General features: G+C 45.6%; 1 protein-coding gene across 1 annotated transcript in view; it reads right to left on the reverse strand.

Moving 5' to 3' along the window:
• Positions 1 to 26,525, reverse strand: part of LOC311287489 (N-acyl-aromatic-L-amino acid amidohydrolase (carboxylate-forming) B-like) — a gene marked incomplete at its 5' end in the record, with an annotated part of 35,052 nt that extends 8,527 nt beyond the window's left edge. The window contains 5 exons of the mRNA XM_084404359.1: positions 9,431 to 9,524; positions 9,611 to 9,806; positions 24,457 to 24,677; positions 24,804 to 24,877; positions 26,501 to 26,525. Of these exons, the coding sequence (XP_084260485.1) occupies positions 9,431 to 9,524; positions 9,611 to 9,806; positions 24,457 to 24,677; positions 24,804 to 24,877; positions 26,501 to 26,525 (610 nt within the window). The remainder of the gene's footprint in view (positions 1 to 9,430; positions 9,525 to 9,610; positions 9,807 to 24,456; positions 24,678 to 24,803; positions 24,878 to 26,500) is intronic.
• Positions 26,526 to 26,838: the final 313 nt, after the last annotated feature.

A 26,838-nucleotide genomic window follows, 5' to 3' on the forward strand; every position in this document is an offset into this window, starting at 1 on the left:
TGAAGCGGACGGAGACGCCATTGACGACAGCTGTTCCCTCCTGGCTTCAGGAAGTGAAGACTGGTCTGGATCTAACCCGGACCCCACCCCTTCGCTCCAGTAGTAGAGGTCCTGGGTAAGATTTGTATGCACTTCATTTAGCGGAGAATATCTCAACTGTTATAGACTAATATGACCCTATTGAACAACGTGGGATGTGTGCCAAAATCTCTACCCGGGACGAAAGTCCTGAAAATGAACACAACCGGTGACACCGGTTAATGTTGTGCAGTCTGGCGTCCCCCAGGGGTCAATTTTGGGCCCTCTTCTTTTTAATATGTATGTTTATCCTCTTGGCCAGCTTTTGAGATCACTTGGTCTAAAATTTCACTTCTATGCAGATGATACCCAGATCTACATTCATTTTAGACCTAATGGAATTGTGCCTGTTAATTTTCTCTCTGGGTCTATTTCTAAGATGAAGGAATGGATGACAGATAATGTTCTTTGTCTTAACAGTGAAAAGACTGAGATTATGCTTGTTGGTTCACCCCACCAACTACGCAAAGCAGAGCCGGTCACTCTAACTCTTGATGGCTCAAATGTGGAGTTTCAAACAAATCTAGGAGTGATTTTTGATGCCAATCTAACGTTTGAGCCACATGTTCTGAATACTGTTAAAATTTCATTCTTCCATCTTAGAAATATTGCCAGATTGCGTCCAATGCTGTCGTTTACTATAGCTGAGAGATTGATAAACACTTTTGTGTTTTCCCGTATCGATTACTGTAATGTCTTGTTAGCTGGCGTTTCAAAAGCTACCTTAAACAGAATGCAGGTTTTACAAAATTCGGCTGCCAGAATCCTTACTAGAACTAATATACGAGACCATATTACTCCTGTTTTGGAGTCTTTGCACTGGCTTCCCATTAGGTTTAGGGTGGACTTCAAAATTTTGATGCTTACTTACAAGGCACTGCATGGTTTGGCACCTCAATACTTGACCGAGCTTTTAACTCCATTTTCTCCAAAACGTGATCTTCGTTCTTCGGAAACTGGTCTTTTAACTGTTCCCACAACTCGTTTAAGATTAATGGTAGACGGCTTTTTCTTCATTAGCTCCAAAACTTTGGAATTCTCTACCGATTGAGATTAGGCAAGCTAAATCTTTTGGTTTTTAAATCACAGCTTAACCGTTGCCAGTGCGCCCGCGCACTGAAGCGTTATTTATTTATTTAATTCAAAATTACTATCAGATTTAATGTTATACCTTGACAAACTATACATAATTAAAAAGATATAATACTCAAGTTTCAGTATTTGACCACTATTGTATTCTGAAAAACTCATAGTGAGAGTTATGTCTTAATTTGTGTCAGGAGTTATGAAATGAAAAAATGAGTCGATACCTTTAATATGAATTATGCGCGTCAGCCGCTTTCATTCATAAAAAACTCCGTGCTGTCGTCATGACAGCGATACACAAAACAACGTCCTTCAGGGCTTTAGCTCAAAAATGTGCAGATTTGGAGAAATATTGATAGATTCTCATAGATTTACATCATATTTCTATAGACAGGAATAATATTTATTGAAATTATACCCAAATGCGTCGATGTAATCTTTATGAGCATTTGGTATTCTGATACTGTGTTTTTTAATTCATACCAATAGCCTGAGGGCGCTACATGCACAATAATAGTCCATATATGGAACATGAAGAAGAGCCATGACCATGTGACATTCCAGTACGTCACTGATACACACAAAGCTAACAAGAGATCGCACTGTAACATGCAGATACAGATGTTTTGAAGACAATAAAGATGATTGCACTGATATTTGAGTTACCTGTGTTTTTCAAGCCATGCCAGGTATTTTCATAATAATAGATTATATTTATAATGTAATGCTAATCTATATAGACTATCATTGTGCAGAACACTATCCAATAGTATATTTTCTGTCTGATTTTTTTATCTGAAGCCAAATTAGATCACAGAAGATTATTTAAAATACTCAACGTGCGTTAAAAAGTAAGTTTAGAGCACAAACATGGTTTTAATCTCATAAATTGTCGTGTATTGATGGTGTGCTAAGCTAACATGCTAGCTAGCCCTAGGTGCACCTGCTACCTAGAAGTTATACTTTTATTATTTTTTGAATGCTACCTGAAATATGTCTTTATTCAAGAAATGCATTTGATACAGTTTAAAATGTGAGGTAAACTTTGAGAAAAGAAATTAGGGACTGAAACCCTATGAATAGCCTGTGAATAGCCAGTCGTTAGTAGCTATAATGCAGACAAAAGAAATGCATATTTAGAGCCATAACCAGGCTGGAGAGGTGTGAATGTGTGCATGGGGAGACTGAGACTGAATGGGGCTCGTCTGCACCACAAAACAATAGAGACAATATACTGGATAGATGGTTAGAAGATGACAATAAACATCAGTAGCATTTTAGCGTCAAATCAAAATAAAGTCATTTGACATGGTCTTGAAAAACATTTAACTAAATACAGAGTTTTGGACTTATTATCTTCAGATTTTAAACATAGAATGTTTAGACATATGGCTTTAGCTGTAGTGCATTTCTAGATTGCTCCAGTGCCAACTTAAATTTTATTTTCATGTAGCCTGGGTGCCAGCCCGAACCCCGCCCACAACATTTTTTGGACGGGAAGTTCGGTCTGGACTCGATCCATTCAGGAGTAATTATGCTCGGCTTCCAGAAGGCCGAGCCAATCAAATTGCCGGCAGGGCGGGCTTTAATCGATGATGGACAGCAACAGTAACGTAATCATCCACGTCATCAACGAGCGCTTGGGTTGAATTCGTTTACAACAAAGATGCATAGACAGTAAAATAAAAGATGACTGCCTCTGGAGAATTTATATTTCACACTTACAAATAAATCAGATAGAATAAATGCATATTTGGGGTGCTGTCTGAGGAGAGGGCGGGCTCGGTATTCGGCCCGAACACACTCTCCCCGTATTCCAGGCTGTGGAAGAACAAGCCGAGAGTGAGTGAGTGGAGGGATGCTGAAAACTGTCAAGGAATGTTAGGTGAGTTGACAGAGTGAATATATATGCTTCCTCTCATGCTGATAGTGTAGACATGGTAATCGTTTGACAAGTTGGTTGGATTGATTATTTGAACGAGCTTTTCCCAGGCTAATTTTCATGAGGATGTTTCATACAAATTAATTTCTAATAACTTTACAAAACTTTGAAGCTATTTATAACAATTTTTGTCATTATGACAATAATTAATTCTACATTTACAATAAACTGCCAGGTGTCAGCTTTCAAATGAGATCATACTTGTGCTTTTAGTGCAAAGGGTTCATAAACTGTATCTGTTTCAGTTTGGGTATGTCATTTCTGGGGATTTTTCAAAAGTGGGGTTGCAGCTTAACAGGTTAAAACAATTTTTTTTAGGTTAGCTTTTAATTGATTTATTATCTTTTATGTTTATTTTACAGTATATTATGTCTCTTTGTGTGCTGTATCTTTGTAGTTTTAATTGTTTCTGTACAGCGCTTTGAGATGTACATTTAAAGGCACTATAAAAATAAAGGTTATTATTATTATTACAAAACAACAGTTTTATTCCCTGTGTTGCAAGGTAAAACTTTCGCAACAGATTCCATGTATGGGGATGATGATGAGAGCTCATTCAGTTAGAGTAATTTTTACAACTATTGCCTCCCTTGCATTTGCAGTACTTGCAACAACGGATACCAGCTACCCGACAGGGACACCCATTCTTGTGTGCACACTTGCCACATGAGCAGGGATCTGGCAAACCTTCAGGTTTTGAGATCACAATCTCAGGGACTAATAAACTGTCCTTTCTTACAAAACCATAAGCATCTGCATTTAAGATCGAGGTGGCGTCTGTAAATGGTGCTTGGACCCAAAGCTGCTGTTGATAATAGGCTCTTTGTATATGTTTTCTTGCATTAGTTGAGGTGCAAGCGGTCCTCTCAAAGTCCATCTTAAAGGCATTACTATCGAACGCAGCAATGCGCAGTTCGTCAAATTGTTTTTTAGCCATTTTCTGTGCTTACACTCTTCTATGACCTTATAATCATGGTCATTGTAAACATTGTGATCACCTCAGAAAATCTGTAGCTTCAAGGGTTTATATGTACGCATATTTAATGAGATATTGCCTAATTTGCATATTTAATTTTATTTTCAAGACAAAGTGTAATACAAAAAGTACTTCTCTTAATATGAAGACTAAACTGGTAGAAATTTATGAGGATATCAAAAAAAAAAAAAAAAAGTCCCATTCACCTGTAGTGTGATGATAGTGTCACCGGTTGTGGTCATTTTGAGGTCTTTCGTCCCGGGTAGAGATTTTGGCACACATCCCACGTTGTTCAATAGGATCATATTAGTCTATAACAGTTGAGATATTCTCCGCTAAATGAAGTGCATACAAATCTTATCCAGGACTTAGACTACAGGAGTCCGGTGGGACTCGGGCCAGCGTGGATGCCGAACTCATTCGCCTCCTCACCAAGGCCGTCGGCCAACTTGGCCTCGAGTGGTCCCCGCCTGAGGAGCCCGCGCCCAACAGGCTCGATGGGTGCTTTTTACCTGGCCGCCGCCACGCGCCCGCCTCTACGCGCCCGCCTCTAGGTCAGCGCCCTTCCTGCCAGAGCTCCACAACGAGCTCGCGAAATCGTGGAACGCACCATTCTCTCCTCCATCTCCTCGACGCTCTCCCAAGTGGACGGTGCCAGTGAGAAAGGATACAAGTCTATCCCCCCCATGGAAGAGGCGGTAGCAGCGCACCTTTGTCTGCCCTCTGTGTGATGGCGTGCAAAGGCTGCCCTCCCGTCTAAAGCTTGCTGGGCCACATTAGCTCTCGTCGGCCGTGCTTTCACCGCCGCTGGACAGGCTGCTTCCGCCCTGCACTCGATGGCAGTTCTTCAGATTCTCCAAGCCGATCTCCTCCGTGAGTGGGACGAGAAAGGCGCGGACCAGTTCATCATCACGGATTTAAGGAGCGCGACGGACCTTTCCCTTCGTGCTACTAAATCCGCGGCCCAGGCTATTGGGAGGAGCATGGCCTCGCTCACCATTACGGAGAGGCATCTTTGGTTGACGCTTGCAGACATGAGGGAGGCTGACCGAGCCGTGTTTCTGAAAGCCCCACTCTCTCCGTCTGGCCTCTTTGGCCCAGCTGTAAGTGGGATTGTCGACCGGTTCTCTGAAGTGCAGAAGACCACACTGGCCATGAAGCTCTTCCTGCCTCGACGCTCGAGCTCCGCCGCAGGCCACTCTCAAAAGCAGCCTCCTGCCCGGAGCTCTACCCAGCAGTCCTCCCAGCCTCCGCCTTCGCAACGATGCCAAGGCGCTCGCCAGAGATCACGCTCGTCAAGCCGCCGCAGGCCGCCTCCCCCGCGGGGACCCCGGCCTAAGATTGTGCTGATGCCTGAGCCCGCGAAGTCCTCCTAGCAGCTTCAAGGAGGAGAAGATGGTCGAGTCCCGCCGCGGCCGGACCGCCATCATAGCGTTTTGCTCTGTCAGTTCCCTTAAAAAAGGTGACTGCAGATGTGTATTTTGCAGCCAACAAGCGCGTTGTACAACCCGCTCACCTGCACCCAAACGCCGTTTTACGGTGACCCAAAGAAATCTCATAAAGAGTGCAATTTCTGGTTATCCGGCTCATGCCGATGGTCTCTTGAGTGTAGAAAATGTGCCCGCTTCCCAGTGTTCACCCCTACACACAAGCACGGTTCCCCCTGTGTCACTCACTCATGCAGAGCCCACTCTCATAAAGCTGGCGTATGCCGCTCGAGTGATAGATGTAGGAAATGTGCCCACAAAACAGTGCCCACACCTACTCACCGCCCGCTCTGCTACACTTTTATCCTGGGGGACAAAACCTATAAAGCTGACACACACCGGCTATGTTGTAAATGTAAGTCCTGTGTCTGCCCGCGAGCGCTCACGCTTACTGATAAACACAACACGCCCAGCGCTACACACGCGTTCCGTGCTTTTCCCCATGAAATGTTCCCCGCTCAAGGTGACCGGGATGTTACATGTAAACCGGCCAGCCGCCGCTTTCAGCGCGCCGCTGTGTTCAAGCATCGAGAGCGCGCTCACCGCACCGATACCTCAGATTCAGGTTCACGAGCTCACGCCGTGTGGCGACCGGAACCGAGAGGCCATTCTACCCCTAGCTACGCACGCAAAAGCATGGGAAGCTATTCCGGGAGTGTCAGAATGGGTGCTGAATACAGTAAAGCAGGGCTATTCGCTGCAATTCGCTCGCCGTCCTCCGCGCTTTCTAGTACGGACCGAGACAAAAGTGAATCAAGAAGTAGCACACCTACTTCGCGCAGTGCTTAAGCTTGCTACGGGCTTGCGTTTCAGCTCTGGAGCCTTGGATAGCGGCCGAATGGTACCAGTTGGGAGTGACAATGGGAGCTATCTCGTACCGGAAGGTTATCTCGACAGACGCCTCCAACCTAGGTTACCAACCTAACCTAACCTCAGGCCGGTCTTTGGCCAGTGGTCAGACCAGGAAAAGTGCCTTCACATAGAGCTGAAGATCTTTGCCCGAACGGGTTTGGTCGGGTTCGGTCTTAATTTCTATTATTTTACACGGGCTCGGGTCGGGTTCGGGCTGGGCTCGGGCTTGCACTTCGGGTTGCGTGGTAAATGAGCGGTCAGGTGATGTGTTTAGATTAGCGTGAAAATGGATCTTGAGGAGGTGAAATGGAGGCTGGTCTCTGGAGGACTTATTTTATTTCTTTGTTCCAACTTCCAAGTGGCCTCTAGCCTCCGTTAGTCATGAATAAATGATGTTAAAAAATGTATAAATTACTCCTTTTTTTATGAAAGACAAAGGTGCTGTCTGCGTGCGGCGCAGTCTCTTTTTTTCTTTCACTCCCTTTTCCGCCGAGTGGTGCGTGTGCCGGCTCGTGGTGTGAAGCGCGTGTCCGCGCTATTCTCCGACACTCTTATCACTGCTGATAGACGGCCTTTTGGACAGTCGGGCTGTAAACGGGTTCGGGCTTTTAAAAAGCTGTCAATCAAAATGTACTTGTCGGGCTCGGGCCAAACTCTGTCGGGCTCGGGCCTTTTCGGGCCGAACTTTTAAGGCCCGATTACAGCTCTACCTTCACATAAACTGTCTGGAGATGATAGCGGTCGAGAATGCGCTGAGGCACTTCCTCCCATGCCTGCGGGGCCACCATGTACTGGTTCGCACGGACAATATGTCAGTGGTGGCCTACGTGAACCGCCAGGGCGGTATCAGATCCAGAAATCTCAATGCTCTGGCGGAACAACACCTCGTTTGGGCTCAGCACTCCCTGCTCTCGCTGAGAGCCGCGCATGTGCCTGGTCGCCTGAACGACGGTCAAGACAGACTGTCCAGGGACAACGTTCCTCCGGGAGAATGGTCCCTGCATTCTCAAACAGCCCAGCTGCTGTGGCGCCTTTTCGGCAAAGCGAAAGTCGACCTTTTTGCGTCAAAAGACAACGTTCATTGCCCAATGTTCTTTTCGAATAACGAGGACGCGCTGGCCCAAGCATGGCCCAGCTGCCCAGTGTATGCTTTTCCCCTGATCTCACTGTTACCAAAGGTAATCAGGAGAATCAGGGAGACTGGCCACTCGGTGATCCTCATAGCCCCGCGATGGGAGAACCAAATTTGGTTCCCGGAGCTGATGCGGCTGACGGACTTAGCCCCATGGCCGATTCCGGTGAGAAGGGATCTCCTCTCTCAAGCCGGCAGCTCTATTTGGCATCCTCATCCAGAGCGCTGGTCTCTGCATGCATGGATAATCAACGGATACCCGTTGTCCTGCCAGAAGGGGTTGTGAACACGTTCACGCAGTCTAGAGCTCCTTCTATGAGAAGGCTCTATGCGTCTAAATGGTCTGTGTTTACTAGCTGGTGCGCCGACAAAAACCTAGACCCACAAACCTGTGGGGTCTCTGGGGTGCTTTGTTTCCTTCAAGAGCTACTGGATAAGGGCAGGACCCCTTCCACGCTCAAAGTATATGTTGCGGCCATTGCGGCGTTCGCAGAGTCGACGCGCGGCCAGTCAATAGGAAGGAACGAGTTCGTCATCCGCTTCCTTAGAGGAGCCAGGAGGATGAATCCCCCGCTACCCCCGTCGGTTCCTATCTGGGATCTTTCTATGGTCCTGGAGGCCATGAAAGCACATCCCTTTGAACTTTTACAGGCCGTGGATCTGAAATACCTTTCGCTCAAAACCGCTTTTCTGATAGCCCTGTCATCAGTCAAGCGTGTGGGTGACTTACACGCGTTATCTGTTAACGCTGCGTGTCTCGAGTTTGGACCTAATGACTCTAAAGTCATCCTCAAGCAGAGACATGGTTATATCCCCAAAGTGCTTGGCACTCCCTTCAGAGCGTAGGTCATTACATTATCGGCCCTACTGGGATCCGGTAGCGAAGTCGATGTTAACCTCCTTTACCCTGTTAGGGCGTTAAAGGTTTACGTCACGCGCTCTGCCGCCTTCAGGCGCTCAGAGCAGCTCTTCGTTTCGTTCGGTGGGCGTGCCAAGGGCCTCGCCACCTCGAAACAGAGTCTGTCCAGGTGGATTGTGGACGCTATCGCGGCAGCATATGCGTCTAAAGACCTGCAGTGCCCCTTGGGCGTCAGGGCTCATTCCACTAGAGGCATGACCTCTTCGTGGGCTTGGTCCAGCAGGATTTCTATTCACGACATTTGTATGGCGGCAGGCTGGGCCTCCCCCTCTACATTTGTTAGGTTTTATAACCTAGAAGTTCCTGCTCTGCAGGCTAGACTTTTGTCAGTCAAAGTTACGAGTATGTTCTGCTCAGATTCGTTCGTGCGCAGGCTACTCTCACATTAATCCTAGCTCCCCTGGTTGAGCTGCACTATAAGGGTAGATATTCCCATTTCAGTACAGACCGGCTGTGCCGCTCTGTATTCCCTGCCACATGATACTGTGTGCTTATGTACATGTACTGGCCCACTCAAGTTGGCCGTCTTATTCCCACTAATCTGTAGTCCCCGGGTGTGCCCCTGGGGACTATATGTGGTTGATGCTTGGCGCGCACGGAGTTGACCTGGGGTTCCCGTAGCGTAAGTAACCTGCCGTGCTCACGCCTCGAGCTGGTCTCGCTTCAGTCGTTGAAAACCAGGTAAGCAGCTCCCGAGCCCGTCCTTTTATATGCTAAGCCACACCCATTCTGGCAGGCTATGACGCGTGGGGGCGCGACGTCACGCAGGGCTCAGTGGTAGGTCTGCTAGCTGCTGCAACGCGTTGACAATAAATACAAAATTAAGCATAATTTTTGGCTTCAATATCTCGAGAAAAGATGACTTTACCCGTAGCGTAAGCAACTTACGCAATACTCATTCCCTCTTCTAGAGAGAACCGAGGTTACGTTAGTAACCGAGTACGTTTTTAAGTCTCACCAAAGCCGTGTTTCCCCACTGAATCCAGAGAATAGGCCTCATCGAGAGGAAGATCAAAGTGAACGTATCTAACAGGAGTGGAGGACATTTCTTTCTGAAAACACACAAATACTCACAGAAGTTAGACACAATTGAGATATATGAGCAGTGCAGGGTAACTTCACATGTGTGTGTTTATGCCTGCAGGTGTTTGCAGATGTGCAGGCAGATCCAGTCACAGTCGGAGTGTGTGATGAGACACAGCCCTGTGTTGGCAGTGGTGTTGTGCAGATCACACAGCAGATCCACTGCCTGAATGCTTCCTTTAGGACCCAGAAGAGTGTTGAGCTCCCGAGAGCGGATCATCTCGTACGGTGAGTCCTCGGAGACGGGTGCGCTGACAGATGGACACACACACACACACACACACACACACACACACACACACACACACACACAGAGTCTGAGAGTAAAATTAAAATTACAGTGATGCAGCAGCAGAAACAGTCAAACGCTGTAGAGAAGAAATACACAACATACATTTTTCCACTTCAAACACTAAGTAGTGATAAATGGTTACAAATTATGTTTTATTTTTATTTAAATTTAGTGCTGTACATTTATTTATTTATTTTTACAATACACATTTTTAGCTGTTTTCACTTATAATGGTGCTTGCTTTGACTTCGTCACAGAGAAGATCCCGGTTCTCTTACAAGAGGTTCTCTCGTATTGCGTAAGTTGCTTACGCTACGGGTAAAGTTGTCTTTTCTCGAGATCTGAAGCCAAAAAATTATCCTTAATTTTGTATTTATTGTCAACGCTAGTGTTGCTTTCGTCAACGAAAATTATGACGAAATATTGTCGTCAACGAACCGTTATCACCTGACGAAAACGAGACGAGACTAGACGTAAATGCATGGTCATGTGACGATGACTAAAATACATGCATAATGCAATATCGTTGACGAATAAAAACGAGACTAAATGTGGTTTAAAAAATAAAAACTATGCTAAAATGTCTCTTCATTTTCGTTGACCAAAACGAGACGAAATGTTATAACGTCACGACGAATGAGAGAGTTGTGCGTACGTGAACCCATAGCTTTGTCGGCTTTAAATTCTGGATTGCGATGTGGTAACCCGATTATCAGCGAATTTAACAATATATTACTCCATTAGTTATTCTATTAAAATGTCTCATTGATATATTTGACACATTCATAATCATTACTTTTGCCGGTTCTTTGTGAAAGCTGTATGTTATTGGCAGCGTCTCTGGTTACATGAACGTCGCATCAGCGCCAGAACATGGAGATTTTATTTTAGAGAATATCGCACAACCTATTCAATATTCTATAATTAAATAAACTAATCGAATATCAAAAATTAGTGACTCATCCCTGCATGGAATATCTTGTTTCTTTTCCCAAATCTTCAGTCTCATTCACCCATTTTCTAAAGGTATTATAAACGTTTCTTGGTTCGCTTTTAATTAGGCCTATTATATTCGTATTCTTTACCGTGGTAAAGTAGAAAAACGCTGTAGGACAGATAGCCTACATTTGTAGTTGCATGTCAAATTCTTTTTAACACAGTGCTTGTTATATTAGACATAGGGCGCGAGTTTAGCTGTAAAGCGCGTTTCACACGCGCGGGTGATTTTTAGTTTCACTTTCTCTGGCAGCGCAATCTCAAACATAGCCTAAATATCTCGCCCTTGTGGAGGATAAAATTCGCTCTTCAAACCAATTTACATCAAGTAGAAAACACGAAGATATCATAAAGAGATCGATATCTTCGTGTTTTCCTGCTCGTGTCCCACATCCCTCTCAAAGCGCAGAGTGTAGCCTATATCACGCGTCTTTGTGTGGAAATATAAAACAAGTTTTTTTTTTTTTAAATAACCCCCCAACCACCGCCGGTAGTTGGTCCATTACCGCGGTGGTAAAAAAAAAAAAACCTGCCACCGTCACAGCCCTAAATATAGGCCTACTAAATAGCCTATAAGATAGCCTTGTTTGAAATTCTATATTGACTGGGTTAAATAGAATCGCATTACTAAAAAGAGACTAAAATACAATTTTCATTGACTAAAACTAGACTAAAATGTCATCAGTTTTCGTCGACTAAAACTTGACTAGACTAAAAAGAGTATGAATGTGACTAAAACTAATAAAAACTAAAATGACAGCCTGACACAAAGACTAGACTAAAACTAAAATTAAAACAGGCTGCCAAAAACAACACTAGTCAACGCAGTGCGGCAGCCAGCAGACCATAGCAGGCTGTATAAGAGTGCTCATTGGCTGCCCTGTGGCAACTGCAGCAGCCTACCAGTGAGCCCTGCGTGACGTCACGCCCAATGAGGGCGCTGAGGGCTCACAGGCTGAAATTCTGATTTTCATGTCTTCAGCGAAGCTCTACGCATCGCTGGACTCTGAGAGAAGCCGCCGCCATTGAATTCAGCGTCCAGCAAGCTTAGGACAGCGCCTGGAGAAGCCGGTCGTCTTCGCCGCCTTCAGCCTGCCGTGCCTGCTACGCTATCCGGTGTCATATCCTTTTTCTGCTGTGTGTGTTCGCCGCTGCGACACACATTCTGTCTAAAAGAGAAATTTCCTACGAGGCGTTGTTTCAAATGCCTCGCACCTCTCTCCCCGCTCTCTCTCTCCCTCTGTTCGAGCCGCACAACTGCGCCGCTCACTGGGGACGTTAGAAGCGGATGGTCACGACTAGCTTCCTCGCGTTCTCGCCCTCTGTTCGAGCCGCGCAGCTGCGCCGTTCACAAGGGTTGGCAGAAGCGGACCGTCTGGGCAAGCTTCCTCGCGCTCCCCCTCTGTTCGAGCCGCGCTCACAAGGGATGTCAGAAAGCGCACGGTCACGGGCTAGCTGCCTTTACGTTACAAGAAAGCTACCCCGCTGGCGAAAGGAGAAAAGAGTGTTTAGTCCCGTCGAGACTGGACCAACCTCCAGTTCACACATATTTCTCAGTCCCCTCTTTAGCTCAGGCGACTGGAAATACCATTATTGCAGTAAACGAGCCTGTTATAATACACGCACGCCTGCAAACTACGCTGACGCAAAACACGCGCTCTCCCCCTCTGTTCGAGCCGCGCAAACGGCGCCGCTCACAAGGGATGTCAGAAACGGACGGTCACGGGCTAGCTTCCTTTACCTCCATTTCTCACACATTTCTCAGTCCCCTCCTAAAGTTCAGGCGACTGGTAACATCTATATTGCAGTAAACGAGCCTGTTATGATACATGCACGCCTGCAAATAAACGCCGTCACAAGACATGATGACGCTCTCTGGCTATTTTCCTATTACAACATCTTCCCGCTCTCTCTCCCTTTGTCTGAGCCGTGCAAGCTGCGCCGTTCTCAAGGGATGTCAGAGCGGACGGTCACGAGCAATGTTCAGTACCGCGTGCCTCACTCACCGGCGAAAGGAGGAAGAGAGAGTGTTTTAGTCCCGCCGCGGACCAACCTCCAATTCTTACACATTTCTCAGTCCCCTCTAAGTTCAGGCGGCTGGAAATACTAATATTGCAGTAAACGAGCCTGTTATAATACACGCACGCCTGCAAACGAACGCCGCTCGCTTATAAGCTCGCGCTACGAAAGCTTTTGTGTTCTCCCCCTGTAGCTCAGTGGCAGAACGTTAGGCTTTCGCGCCAGAGACCCGAGTTCGAATCCGGCAAATAAAAGTTATGCTGTTCACTTCTCCGAGCTCGCGGCCAGCTTTCTTACATACAGAAAGCGAACCCGCCTCTCGCACCCTCCCACTCACAGGATGGTGCTTGAGTATTTTTGAGCGTCTAAACATATGAGCTGTCAAAGCATTTCGCTCTGTCAGTCCCCTTAAAACGGCGACTGCAGATGTGTATTTTGCAACCAACGAGCGCGTTATACAACCCGCTCGCCTGCACCCAAACACCGTCTTTACGGCACCCCAGAAAAAAAAACGCTCTGTCAGTCCCCATTGCCATGGCTACTGCAGATGTTTACCTCGCAGCCAACGAGCCGGTAAATCAACCCTCTCGCCTGCACACAACCGCCATTATCACGGCGACCCAGAGAAATCTCAAAAAGAGCATAATGTCTGGGTGTCCGGCTCACGCCGCAAGTGTTTCAAGCTGCGCCCGTGCCTCCGAATCAGTTTCTCGAGTCCGCGGAACGCGGCAATCAGAGCCCGGAGGCCATTCTGCCCCTAGCGTGGGAAGCTATTCTGGGTGCGCCAGAATGGGTGCTGAGCACAGTAAGAGAGGGCTATTCATTGCAGTTCGCTCGCCGTCCCCGCGCTTTCAAGCGCGAACCGAGATGAGAGTGAATGGGGAAGTAGCACACCTACTTCGTGCAGAAATAGCGAAACTTCTGTGCAAAGGGGCTATAGAACCGGTACCCCCTTCTCTGAGCGAGTCAGGCTTTTACGGCCGTTATATCCTTGTGCCCAAGAAGGACGGAGCTCTCAGACCGATCTGAGATATTTGAACGAAGCTCTTATGAAAAGATTGTTCAAAATGCTCACAACCAGACAGATCCTCATGCAGATTCGCCCGAGGGACTGGTTTATTTCCCTCGATCTGAAAGACGCTTACTTTCAGATCCAGATAATACCCCGTCACAGGCCATTCTTGAGATTTGCCTTCGACGGTCGGGTATATCAGTACACCGTCCTGCCGCTCGGCCTGTCTTTAGCACTCCGCACATTCAAGTGCATGGACACGGCTCTCATTCCCATGAGAGCTCAGGGCATGCGGGTTTTGAACTATGTGGACGATTGGCTGATTCTAGCACAGTCAGAGGAAGAACTTATCTCTCACAGTACAGTGCTTCTCAACCACCTGGAAAGCCTGGGTCTCACGGTCAACTGGACCAAGAGCTCATTACTGCCCAGTCAGTCAACCTCTTTTCTGGGTTTGGAACTGGACTCTGTGGCAATGACGGCCCGGCTGTCGACACAGTGCGCGCGCCGTATCCGACACCTGGCCGCGTCTTTCCAGTTGGGCAGCGCCGCACCTCTAAAAACATTTCAGAGGATGCTGGGTTGTATGGCATCAGCTGCAGCAGTGCTTCAGCTGGGTCTACTTCATATGCGCCTGCTACAACGCGGGTTGAACGCTTGAGGGCCTCACCGAGCCTGGGCGTCCGGCGGCATAAGAATCAGAGTGACTCCGAGCTGCGTTTCAGCACTGAGACCCTGGTTAGCGGGCGACTGGTACCAGCGGGGAGTGACAATGGGAGCCGTCTCGCACCGAAAAGTTATCTCGACGGACGCATCCAACTTAGGTTGGGGCGCTCTTTTCGAGGGCAAACCGGTCTTTGGCCTGTGGTCAGACCAGGAGAGATGCCTCCACATAAACTGTTTGGAGATAATAGCGGTCGAGAACGCGCTCAAGCGCTTCCTCCCATATATACGGGACCTCCACATGCTAGTCCGCTCAGACAACATGTCCGTGGTGTCCTACGTGAACTGACAGGGCGGTGTCAGATCCAGGAATCTCTGCAAACTGACAGAACGCCTTCTTGTGTGGGCTCATCGCTCGTTGTGCTTGCTGAGAGCCGCGCACGTGCAGGGCCACCTGAATGTCAGCCCAGACAGACTGTCCAGAGACAACATTCCCCCGGGAGAATGGTCCCTGCACCCCCAGACAGTTCAGCTACTGTGGCGCCTGTTCGGCAGAGTGGAAGTCGACCTTTTTGCGTCGAAAGACAACGCTCACTGCCTGACGTTTTTCTCAAAGAGCGAGGACGCGCTGGCCCAAACCTGGCCCAACCGCCCGCTGTATGCTTTCCCTCCGATCTCGCTGTTACCACAGGTGATCAAGAGGATCAGGGAAACGCGCCACTCAGTGCTCCTCATAGCCCGGCGATGGGAGAACCATATCTGGTACCCAGAGCTAGTGAGGCTGTCGCACTCAGCCCCATGGCCGATCCCGGTGAGGAAAGATCTTCTCTCTCAAGCCGGTGGATCAATCTGGCATCCCCATCCAGAGTGCTGGTCTCTGCATGCGTGGATAATCAACGGATACCCGCTGATTTGCCAGAAGGGGTCGTGAACACGATCACGCAGTCTAGAGCTCCTTCCACGAGAAGGCTCTACGCGTCTAAATGGTCAGTGTTCTCTAAATGGTGCGCTACTAAGAGCCTGGATCCACACACATGTTGGGTTTCACGGGTGCTCTCCTTCCTTCAAGAGCTGTTGGACAAGGGCAGGTCCCCCTCCACGCTCAAAGTGTACGTTGCGGCTATTGCAGCTTTCGTGGAGACGACGCGCAGCCGTGCAATAGGAAGGAACGAGCTTATCATCCGCTTCCTTAGAGGAGCCAGGAGGATGAACCCCCCGCGGCCCCCCTCGGTTCCTATTTGGGATCTTTCTCTGGTCCTAGAGGCCCTGAAAGCGTTTCCCTTCGAACCGTTAGAATCTGTGGATCTGAAATACCTCTCGCTCAAAACCGTTTTTCTGACAGCTCTGTCTGTTAGCCCCGCATGTCTTGAGTTCGGACCAAAAGACTCCAAGGTCATCCTCAAACCGAGACACGGTTACGTCCCCGTCAGGGCGCTGAGAGTTTACATCACACGCTCCACCGCCTTTAGGCGTTCTGAGCAGCTCTTTGTTTCGTTTGGTGGGTGCACCAAGGGTCTCGCCGCCTCGAAACAGAGCCTGTCCAGATGGATAGTGGATGCTATTGCAGCGGCTTATGCGGCCAAATACCTGCAGTGCCCTTTGGGCATCAGAGCCCATTCCACTAGAGGCATGGCCTCATCATGGGCTTGGTCCAGCGGGATTTCTATTCACGACATTTGTATGGCGGCAGGCTGGGCCTCCCCCTCTACATTCATGAGATTTTATAATCTGGAAGTTCCCGCCTTGCAGGCTAAACTGTTATCAGTTTAAGCGATTTGTGTGTTCTGCCCAGTCGTTTATGTGCAGACTACTTTCGTGTACTACTAGCTTTTCTGGTGAGCTGCACTAAGGGATGAGATTCTTCATATACAGACCGGCGGAGCCGCTCTGTATTTCCCCCATCACGCGCTTGTGCACTGGTGCTGGCCCGCGTTGCTGGCCGCCTATTCTCCACTCAGCTGCGCTAGGGGTTATACTCTCTATATTCTCCCTATGATGTGCTTATGTACTGTGCTGGCCGGCGCTGCTGGCCGCATTCTCCATGTTTTATACATAGACCGGCAGAGCCGCTCTGTATTCCTATGAAGTGCTTATGACATATGCTGGCCCGCGTTGCTGGCCGCCTGTTCCCGCATGTTGTGTTCCCCAGGCTCCCCTGGGACTCATGCAGTGGATGCTCGGCGCGCACGGCGTTGACAAGGGGTTCCCGTAGCGTAAGCAACTTACACAATACGAGAGAACCTCTCGTAAGAGAACGTGCTCAGTTACCTAACGTAACCTTGGTTCTCTCTAGAAGAGGGAACGAGTATTGCGTAACCTGCCGTGTCGCGCCACGAGCTTATTCGCTTCAGTCTATGAAAACCAGAATTTCAGCCTGTGAGCCCCTCTTTTATACACGCTAGCCACACCCATTCTGGCGGGCTGAGGCGCGTGGAGGCGCGAAGCGCCCTCATTGGGCGTGGCGTCACGCAGGGCTCACTGGTAGGCTGCTGCAGTTGCCGCAGGGCAGCCAATGAGCACGCTTATACAGCCTGCTATGGTCTGCTGGCTGCCGCACTGCGTTGACAATAAATACAAAATTAAGGATAATTTTTTGGCTTCAGATCTCGAGAAAAGACAACTTTACCCGTAGCTTAAGCAACTTACGCAATACTCGTTCCCTCTTCTAGAGAGAACCGAGGTTACGTTAGGTAACCGAGTACGTTTTATTTGAACTTAATCATGTTACATGTTAGTATGCACCAATTTACCAATATTTGAATGAACTTTCTCCTGTTTGGGTTTTGTTCTTGTGTTTGGAATTTGGAACAGCAGGGCTGGACAATAAGGACCGGGACAATGGCCCAGAGTTCACATTGCTGCATCCCCACAGTTTATCAGGTGTTTTGCCAATGCCGATATTCAAGTACAAGAAGACGTGAAAGAACTCCATTCAGTCGCGTGAGAAGTTTAGTGTGCATTTCAGAAAGCTGCGTCTCAGACATCATGCGAATGCTGAATTGAGCTCTTTCACGTCTTCTTGCGCTTGAATGGACGAATTCAAACTAAATTATATAAAAAAATAGGTAACCCTTTATAATAACTGCATGCTATTAATCATAAGTTAAGCATTACTGTTACGATTATGTTTGTGTGCTCATGATCTGTGTCTTGTTGTCAGATTCTGATTGGCTTCGGATCCTGACAGTCTGCTGGGATTCGTTCGTCTCCATGACGCTCTGCCGGAAGCTGGCTATAAAAGGCGACGCCAGCTGTCTTTAAGGAAGGGCTTTGGCTGGGCTTTTGCTGTATGTGCGCGCGCGCGCCCTCGTAGAGGTATATTATGTAGCCCTGTGTCCCTCATTCATTGTTAATTTGTTTCTTTATTTAGTTCTTTAATTGCTGTGTTTAGTTTTGATCGGTTTTGACTGTGTGTCCTCGTGTTCATTGAAGAGCAAGCTAGAATGTCACATGACATACATCGTGCTACACGTAGCGTATTTTTATGTATTAGTTCATTAGTTTAGGGAGTGTTGCCTTGAGTTGTAGTTTTTGTTTGTTAGTTAGTGGAGGTAAGTTAAGGGGTGCGTTAGCACGCCGAAGATGTTTCTTTTTGATTTTTCTTTGATTTAGCTAGGTTAGATTTCATGGTTATAGCTAGAGGTGTTTTGTTTTATTTTGTTCTTTGATTTGGGCAACTCTCGTGCTCTTCATTTTATTTGGTGAATTTCATTGTATTTTTCTTTATCTTTGTTTGACTATTTATAGTTGGAATCATTTGAAGTTTATTTTCTCACTGTGTTTATGGGCTGGTAATATGAATAAATCCATGTATATATTCTGAATTCCTCTGCTTTATTATTATTTCCCACTGTTTGCGTTGTACTTTTTAAAGATATTCAGTTGCAAAATAAATGTTACACCCTTAATGTCCTTAGACAACATTAAATCATCTTGGGATGTAACAATTACTAAATGAAGTATAGCATTATTTACAAACCAGTTACATTATTTACCATTATTTACAAACTAGGTGTTGTCATTGATTAATAAGATCACTTAGAAAGTGTGAGTAAATGTAGTAAATTCAGGTAGTTTTAAAGCATTTAGTAGTGGTCAGTTAACTATTTTGTGAGCTCATCTAAAGTGAGGACTATTTATGCCTTGTAACGCATTTACAAAGGAGATTTAAAGGGTCACTGATCTTCTAAACAGAAAAAGGAAACAAACACACACAGTGATACAGAACATAAAAGTATTTAACAGCCTTTAAATCTCCTTTGTAAATGCTTTACAAGGCATAACTAGTCCTCACTTTAGATGAGCTCACAAAAATAGTTAACTGACCACTACTAAATGCTTTAGAAATACATGTTAATAAAGCATTTATTAACACATTAAGTAACTGTTACTATATGTCTGAATAATATGTATTTAAACAGTTTATTAATCATTTACTTACACTTTCTAAGTGATCTTATGAACCACTGACAACTCCTAAATAACTGGTTTGTAAATAATGCAATACTTCATTTAGAAATGATAAATTGATCATTAATAAAGTATGAAAATACAATTATTAAACACATTATAGGTATGCTTATAAATCAAGAACAAAGCATTTATAACTATTTATAAACTGCTTATTAATGTCTATTCATGCTTTATAAATGACGAATTAACTGTTTACTAATGATTAACTAATGATTAATAGCGTGCAGTTATTATAAAGTGTTACCAAAAAATATGATTTTTGGAAGAAGATAAAATAAAGATAAAATCACTCACTGCTCTTGACTGAATAACTTTTGTAACTTTAACAACATTTACATTTCTTCATTTAGCAGATGCTTTTATCCAAAGCGACTTACAAATGAGAACAATAGAAGCAGTGAAACTAACAGTAGGACAACAATATGCAAGTGCTATGACCCTCCTCAGTTTAATCCACCGCAGTACATGTACATTTATTTATTTATTTTTAATAAATAGAATAGAAGAGAAAGTGTTAGTATTACTGGATCAAGTGCTGCCGAAAAAGATGCGTCTTCAGCCGTTTCTTGAAAGTGGCCACGGACTCAGCCGCTCTAACAAGGATTATATATTTCATTTATACAGTGAAGACTATGCAGTGCTATTTTACATTTGATTATACAGTTTCTCTACTTGTAAATTACTGTTAGACTTACCTGAAAAACATTGTTTATTCTATTTGTATGTTTGTTCTATTGTATTTGTTCTATTGTTCGTAATTTGATTATTTGTTCAGAAAGAAGCAGTCGAACAACAGGAGAGATCATCAGTCAGTGAGTGTTTACTTTTCCCAGTAGATTTTAGCGCGGCTCTTTGTTGCTAGGAAACTGTTTGATTTACTTTGTTTTTACTCTGGTAAAACACGCGCCCATCTGGCTTTGTTTGTGTCGTGACTTGAGTTTGGCTACGTAGGAGGGCGTGGCCTGCTGATTTCATTACATCTATTTCTAGTCATTCAGGTCTCAGCCTACTGGCCCTAACTGAGACCTGGATCAGACCGGAGGACACTGCCACACCAGCTGCCCTCTCCACTAACTTCACTTTCTCACACACCCCTCGCCTGACTGGTAGGGTTGGAGGTACTGGTCTGCTCATCTCAAACAATTGGAAATTTGATAATTTACCACCTCTGTGTGACAACAGCTCATTCGAATCACATTCAATTACTATCACTAGCCCTATTAAAATCCATTTTGTAGTTGTATATCGTCCCCCAGGTACAGTGAGGAAAATAAGTATTTGAACACCCTGCTATTTTGCAAGCTCTCCTACTTGGAAATCATGGAGGGGTCTGAAATTGTCATCGTAGGTGCATGTCCACTGTGAGAGACATAATCTAAAAAAAAAAAAAATCCAGAAATCACAATATATGATTTTTAAAATGTCCTGCCTTTAAAATGTCCACCTCCACTCCATTTATTATCCTAAATTAGATGCACCTGTTTGAGGTCGTTAGCTGCATAAAGACACCTGTCCACCCCATACAATCAGTAAGAATCCAACTACTAACATGGCCAAGACCAAAGAGCTGTCCAAAGACACTAGAGACAAAATTGTACACCTCCACAAGGCTGGAAAGGGCTACGGGGAAATTGCCAAGCAGCTTGGTGAAAAAAGGTCCACTGTTGGAGCAATCATTAGAAAAAGGAAGAAGCTAAACATGACTGTCAATCTCCCTCGGACAGGGGCTCCATGCAAGATCTCACCTCGTAGGGTCTCAATGATCCTAAGAAAGGTGAGAAATCAGCCCAGAACTACACGGGAGGAGCTGGTCAATGACCTGAAAAGAGCTGGGACCACCGTTTCCAAGGTTACTGTTGGTAATACACTAAGACGTCATGGTTTGAAATCATGCATGGCACGGAAGTTTCCCTGCTTAAAACAGCACATGTCAAGGCCCGTCTTAAGTTTGCCAATGACCATTTGGATGATCCAGAGGAGTCATGGGAGAAAGTCATGTGGTCAGATGAGACCAAAATATAACTTTTTGGTCATAATTCCACTAAACGTGTTTGGAGGAAGAAGAATGATGAGTACCATCCCAAGAACACCATCCCTACTGTGAAGCATGGGGGTGGTAGCATCATGCTTTGGGGGTGTCTTTCTGCACATGGGACAGGGCGACTGCACTGTATTAAGGAGAGGATGACCGGGGCCATGTATTGCGAGATTTTGAGGAACAACCTCCTTCCCTCAGTTAGAGCATTGAAGATGGGTCGAGGCTGGGTCTTCCAACATGACAATGACCCAAAGCACACAGCCAGGATAACCAAGGAGTGGCTCTGTAAGAAGCATATCAAGGTTCTGGCATGGCCTAGCCAGTCTCCAGACCTAAACCCAATAGAGAATCTTTGGAGGGAGTTCAAACTCTGTGTTTCTCAGTGACAGCCCTGAAACCTGACTGATCTAGAGAAGATCTGTGTGGAGGAGTGGGCCAAAATCCCTCCTGCAGTGTGTGCAAACCTGGTGAAAAACTACAGGAAACGTTTGACCTCTGTAATTGCAAACAAAGGCTACTGTACCAAATATTAACATTGATTTTCTCAGGTGTTCAAATACTTATTTGCAGCTGTATCATACAAATAAATAGTTAAAAAATCATACATTGTGATTTCTGGATTTTTTTTTTTTTAGATTATGTCTCTCACAGTGGACATGCACCTACGATGACAATTTCAGACCCCTCCATGATTTCTAAGTGGGAGAACTTGCAAAATAGCAGGGTGTTCAAATACTTATTTTATATATACAAATACTTTCCTCACTGTAAGCTTCCTCACTGTAAGCTTGGCAGTTTCTTGGAGGAGTTTGATGTGTTACTCTCATCCTTCCCTGAGGACGGTATTCCTCTCATAGTTCTTGGATCCACCTAGAAAAACCTCAGGCTGCTGATTTCCACACTCTGCTCAACTCATTCGACCTCAAATGAGTATCTACTGCGGCTACTCACAAATCAGGTTACAAATTGGACCTTATTTACACACGCTGTTGCTCCACTGACCATACACTGGTCACTCCACTGCACACATCAGATCACCTCCTCCTCACTCTCAACCTCAACCTGCCTCAGACACCAACACACACTCCTCCACAGGTCACCTTTCGGCCAAACCTACGCTCACTCTCACCCTCTCGCCTATCCTCTCTGGTCTCATCCACACTTCCTCCACCTGATCAGCTTTCAACACTAGATACTAACAGTGCAACTGATGCTCTTTTCTCCACTTTAACATCCTGCTTGGACAACTTCTGCCCCCTTTCCTCCAGGCCAGCCCGCGCCACACCCTCTGCCCCCTGGTTATCTGATGTTCTCCGTGAACATCATTCTAAACTCAGGGGTACAGAGAGGAAGTGGCGCAAATTGAAAGATCCTACTGACCTTGATCTTTATCAATCCCTCCTCTCTTCCTTCTCTGCTAATATCTCTACTGCTAAAATGACTTACTATCACAACAAAATTAACAATTCTTCTGACTTTTCAAAACCTTCTCCTCTCTTCTCAACCCTCCTCCTCCTCCATCAACCCTAACAGCTGACGATTTTGCTACATTCTTTATAAATAAAACAACCACCATCAGCGGCCAATTTACCAAACCACAAACTGACACACACATTTTACCAGCTAACACACACTTTCTACCCTCCTTCTCTCTACTTTCAGAGGCAGAAGTCTCCAATCTCCTCCTTTCCAATCGCCCTACCACCTGTCCGCTTGATCCTATTCCCACTAACCTACTTCAAGCCATTTCTTCCTCAGTTGTACCCGCACTCACACACATCATAAACACCCCTCTTCACACTGGTACCTTTCCCACAGCATTTAAGCAGGCTCTTGTAACCCCACTGCTTAAGAAACCCACTCTAAATCCAGCACATCTGGAAAATTACAGACACAGTTAACCACCAGATCCTCCGTCAATCCTAAAGATGAAGGGCATCTCGGGAACCGCACTCCAATGGTTCAAGTCTTACCTCTCAGGTAGGTCCTTTAGGGTATCGTGGAGGGGTGTGGTGTCTAAGACCCAATTTCTACCTACTGGAGTGCCTCAGGGCTCAGTGCTTGGACCACTTCTCTTCTCCATCTACATGACATCACTAGGATCTGTGATTCAGAAACATGGCTTTTCCTATCTACGCTGATGACACACAACTCTACCTCTCATTCCATCACCTTCAACTAAACCTTGCGAAGACAGAGCTACTCGTGGTCCCGGCCAACCCAACACTGAATCACAACTTCACCATTCAGCTAGACTCATCATCCATAACTCCATCAAGGTCAGCCAGGAACCTTGGGGTGGTAATTGATGATCAATTGAATTTCACAGACCACATTGCTAGAACCCGGTCATGTAGATTTGCCTTGCACAACATTAGGAGCATCAGGCCCTTCCTATCAGAGCTACACAACTCCTTGTCCAAGCTCTGGTTTTATCCAGACAACGCTCTCCTGGCTGGTCTTCCAGCGTGCACTGTCAAACATCTGCAACTGTTCCAGAATGCTGCAGCTAGAGTGGTCTTTATCGAGCCGAAGAGAGCACATGTCACTCCTCTCCTCACAAAATTGCACTGGTTGCCAGTTGCCGCTCGCATCAAATTCAAGTCACTGACGTTTGCCTACAGAACAACCACTGGTTCTGCTCCCTTTTACTTAAACTCATTACTTCAGACTTATGTGCCATCCAGAAACTTGCGCTCTGCAAGCGAATGACGGCTTGTGGTGCATCATCTCAAAGAGGCACAAAATCTCTTTCTCTGACCTTTACCATGACTGTTCCCTGCTGGAGGAATGATCTGCCTAACTCAACCAGAGCGGCTGAGTCCATAGCCACTTTCAAGAAACGGCTGAAGACGCTTCTTTTTCGACAGCACTTGATCCAGTAATACTAACACTTTCTCTTCTCTTCTATTCTGTTCTATTTAAAAAAAAAAAAAAAAACATTTACTGCGTTGGATTAAACTGAGAAGGGTCATAGCACTTGCATATTGTTGTCCTACTGTTAGTTTAACAACTGCTATTGTTCTCATTTGTAAGTCGCTTTGGATAAAAGCGTCTGCTAAATGAATAAATGTAAATAAATAAATAAATGTAAATGTAATTATTTTAATACTGACACTTTAATTGTCTTTAACAATATTTGAAATTGATATGAGTTAGGCTAGTAGTTTTTGGTGTCACTGCCTTTTTATTAAGATTATGGGTCAAAAACAACGAACACAATAACTAGGCCTATTTTATTTATTACTTGTGGTGGGGCCAATAGAAAAAATCCTTAGCATTGAGCCCTGGAACAGGTTTTGTTTGTCAAAGTTGTTGATTATTGTCACAAATATTTGATTTCATATTTATGTTTGATCATGTTTTCAGCTCTGACAGTAGTGCTGTAGGTATTGTCTCTGGTCTCACCTGAGTGCAGCCCGCGTGAAACATCGGTTCAGGTCCGTCTCCACGTAACGCACACACAGCTGCACGGCGCGCGGGTTCGACATCAGCGTTACCACGGAAACCGGCTCTGTCCCGTCCTCCCTCCTCTTCAGCCTCTCTCTCACCAGGTAGACACCTGACAGCTCGTTGCCATGGGTACCGCCGCACACCGCCACACGCGACACCACCGGCAGAGCAACCACCTGATAATTCAACCAGTTATCAATTCATTTACAAATGTTCTATTAACTTACAACAGAAATCTAGATTTATACTCTTCCTGAAATGAATGTTATCCATATAAAGCAGCATTAATGTAATGATGTTACTTGCGTTGTGTGTGTCCATCCGAGCGACTCCTCTGGCTGATGATTGACCTCAGAACTGTGACCCTGCACTGCAGCTTTGCTCCGAGAGAAACACAATGAAACACACTCATGATGGCAGCGCTTCTGTCAGTCCCGCCGCAGCTTCACTGAGTTCATCTGACTCAGCAACTCTCTCTCTCTCTCTCTCTCTCCCTCTCCCTCTCCCTCTCTTTCTTCCTCTCTCTCTCCCACTCTCTCTCTCTCTCTCTCTCAATTCAATTCAATTCAAAATGTGCTTATTGGCATGACAATTGTTACAATGTATTGCCAAAGCATTTCTATTTTTTTACAGTGAACATAAATGTACTGTACATATGTTCATACATAAAAAAAAACAGGTAGAACAATAAATTTTTTTGTATTTTTTTTTGTTTATGAACAATTTAGAATTCAGCGTGTGTGTGTGTGTGTGTGTGTGTGTGACCCGTGCTGGCAAAATCAGTTGAAATGCCACGGGCTAATTTAAAGCTGCAGGCAAAACAAGTGAAAATTGTCAATTTTGGTTTTTATAAAAATGTGTTCATTAAGCCCTCGTCTAGCGATTCCAATGCTCCAAATAGCAATTCAATTTCTAAAAGTATCTTTATTTTCTGCTGAAAAGGGTCTGTCTGCGTACCGCAGTACTATAACCACACCACTCCAGCTTACACCTACTACACCTATAGTTACGCCTCCCATGAAGAAACAAGCGTGGATGTCATTGACTAAAACAATCTTTTGAAGTAAATTGTTTTATGTTTGAAATGTTTGTAAGGCTAACTAATTTTGCTTTCGAATCTGATCAAGTATGAAATTAAAGCTTAGTAAAACATAAAATAAATTATATAATGAAGATTAATTATAGCTAAAAACCTACCCCCAACCCCAAACCTTACCCTAAACCTACGCTTCCATAAAATTAAAATTTACTGTAGTTTCATACTTAAAATACTTGAAAAACTGAGAAAAACAAATATGATGACTTACCGCATCTGGTTAAATATTATACGATCTGTATGCCTTATCACTTGGTGGCGATGGTGAAGCTTAAACGCGAGGAAAGTGAAGCAGAAGAAGAGCAGTATAGTGATGCAATCAGCGAATCCAGAGGGAGGGGCTCTGATGACATCGCCAAAGGCTGTTTCATTATAGGGGGTGTAACTTCAGATAGGGGGTGTAACTTGAGGTAGGGGGGTGTAATTTGAAGGGCTGTGTGGTTTGTAGTCGAACACACTTGCCTCGGCTGGCGCTTCCCCTCAGCACAAGTTTGGTATCTTTGTAAAGCGCAGTATTCTAGCTTTGTGAATTGTCACGACCAGCTCAAAGCTGTGACAAATGAGTGGAGGACATAGTAAAGCACAAAAACATTCTCAAAGCCTAAGCTTTAATACAGGAAGAAACCGGTGCACAACATTCTCCTGATGAGTTCCCCAGGCACACCCACCGGTTTGACAACAGCAGGAATAACTGGAGACCCGTCACAGAATTTTCATAGCAAATTCTCAATATCATGAGTCTGAACCAATGAAATTTTCAAACTTATGCTTATTGTAAACAAAACGATCTTCTCGCGCTGACGAACAGAGCCGAAGCACGAGCACAAAGACTCTCAGGGTGCTTCTCAAAGCTCAAATTGATGCTTTCTCATTTCCTCTCTCCTCCGTCCTCCAGCCCGTTACCCGGAAACCAGTCGAGCTCAGCCATCTTGAAGGACTTCTCAATTCTCTAATGCACCGCGAGGAGGCAAGGAGTGAGGAATGAGGAGGCTAGAAACGATGAGGCGAGGAATGAGGAACGAGGAGCGAGGAGTGTGGAACAAGGAGCAAGGAATGAGGAATGAGGAGCAAGGAATGAGGAACGAGGGGGTGAGGAGCGAGGAGTGAGGAACGAGGAGCAAGGAACGAGGAGCGAGGAGCGAGGAGGTGAGGAGTGAGAGATGAGGAACGAGGAGTGAGGAATGAGGAATGAGGAATGAGGAACGAGGAGTGAGGAATGAGGAACGAGGAACGAGGAACGA

Source organism: Rutilus rutilus, assembly GCF_951802725.1.
Source record: "Rutilus rutilus genome assembly, chromosome: 3".
NCBI classification, from domain to species: domain Eukaryota; kingdom Metazoa; phylum Chordata; class Actinopteri; order Cypriniformes; family Leuciscidae; genus Rutilus; species Rutilus rutilus.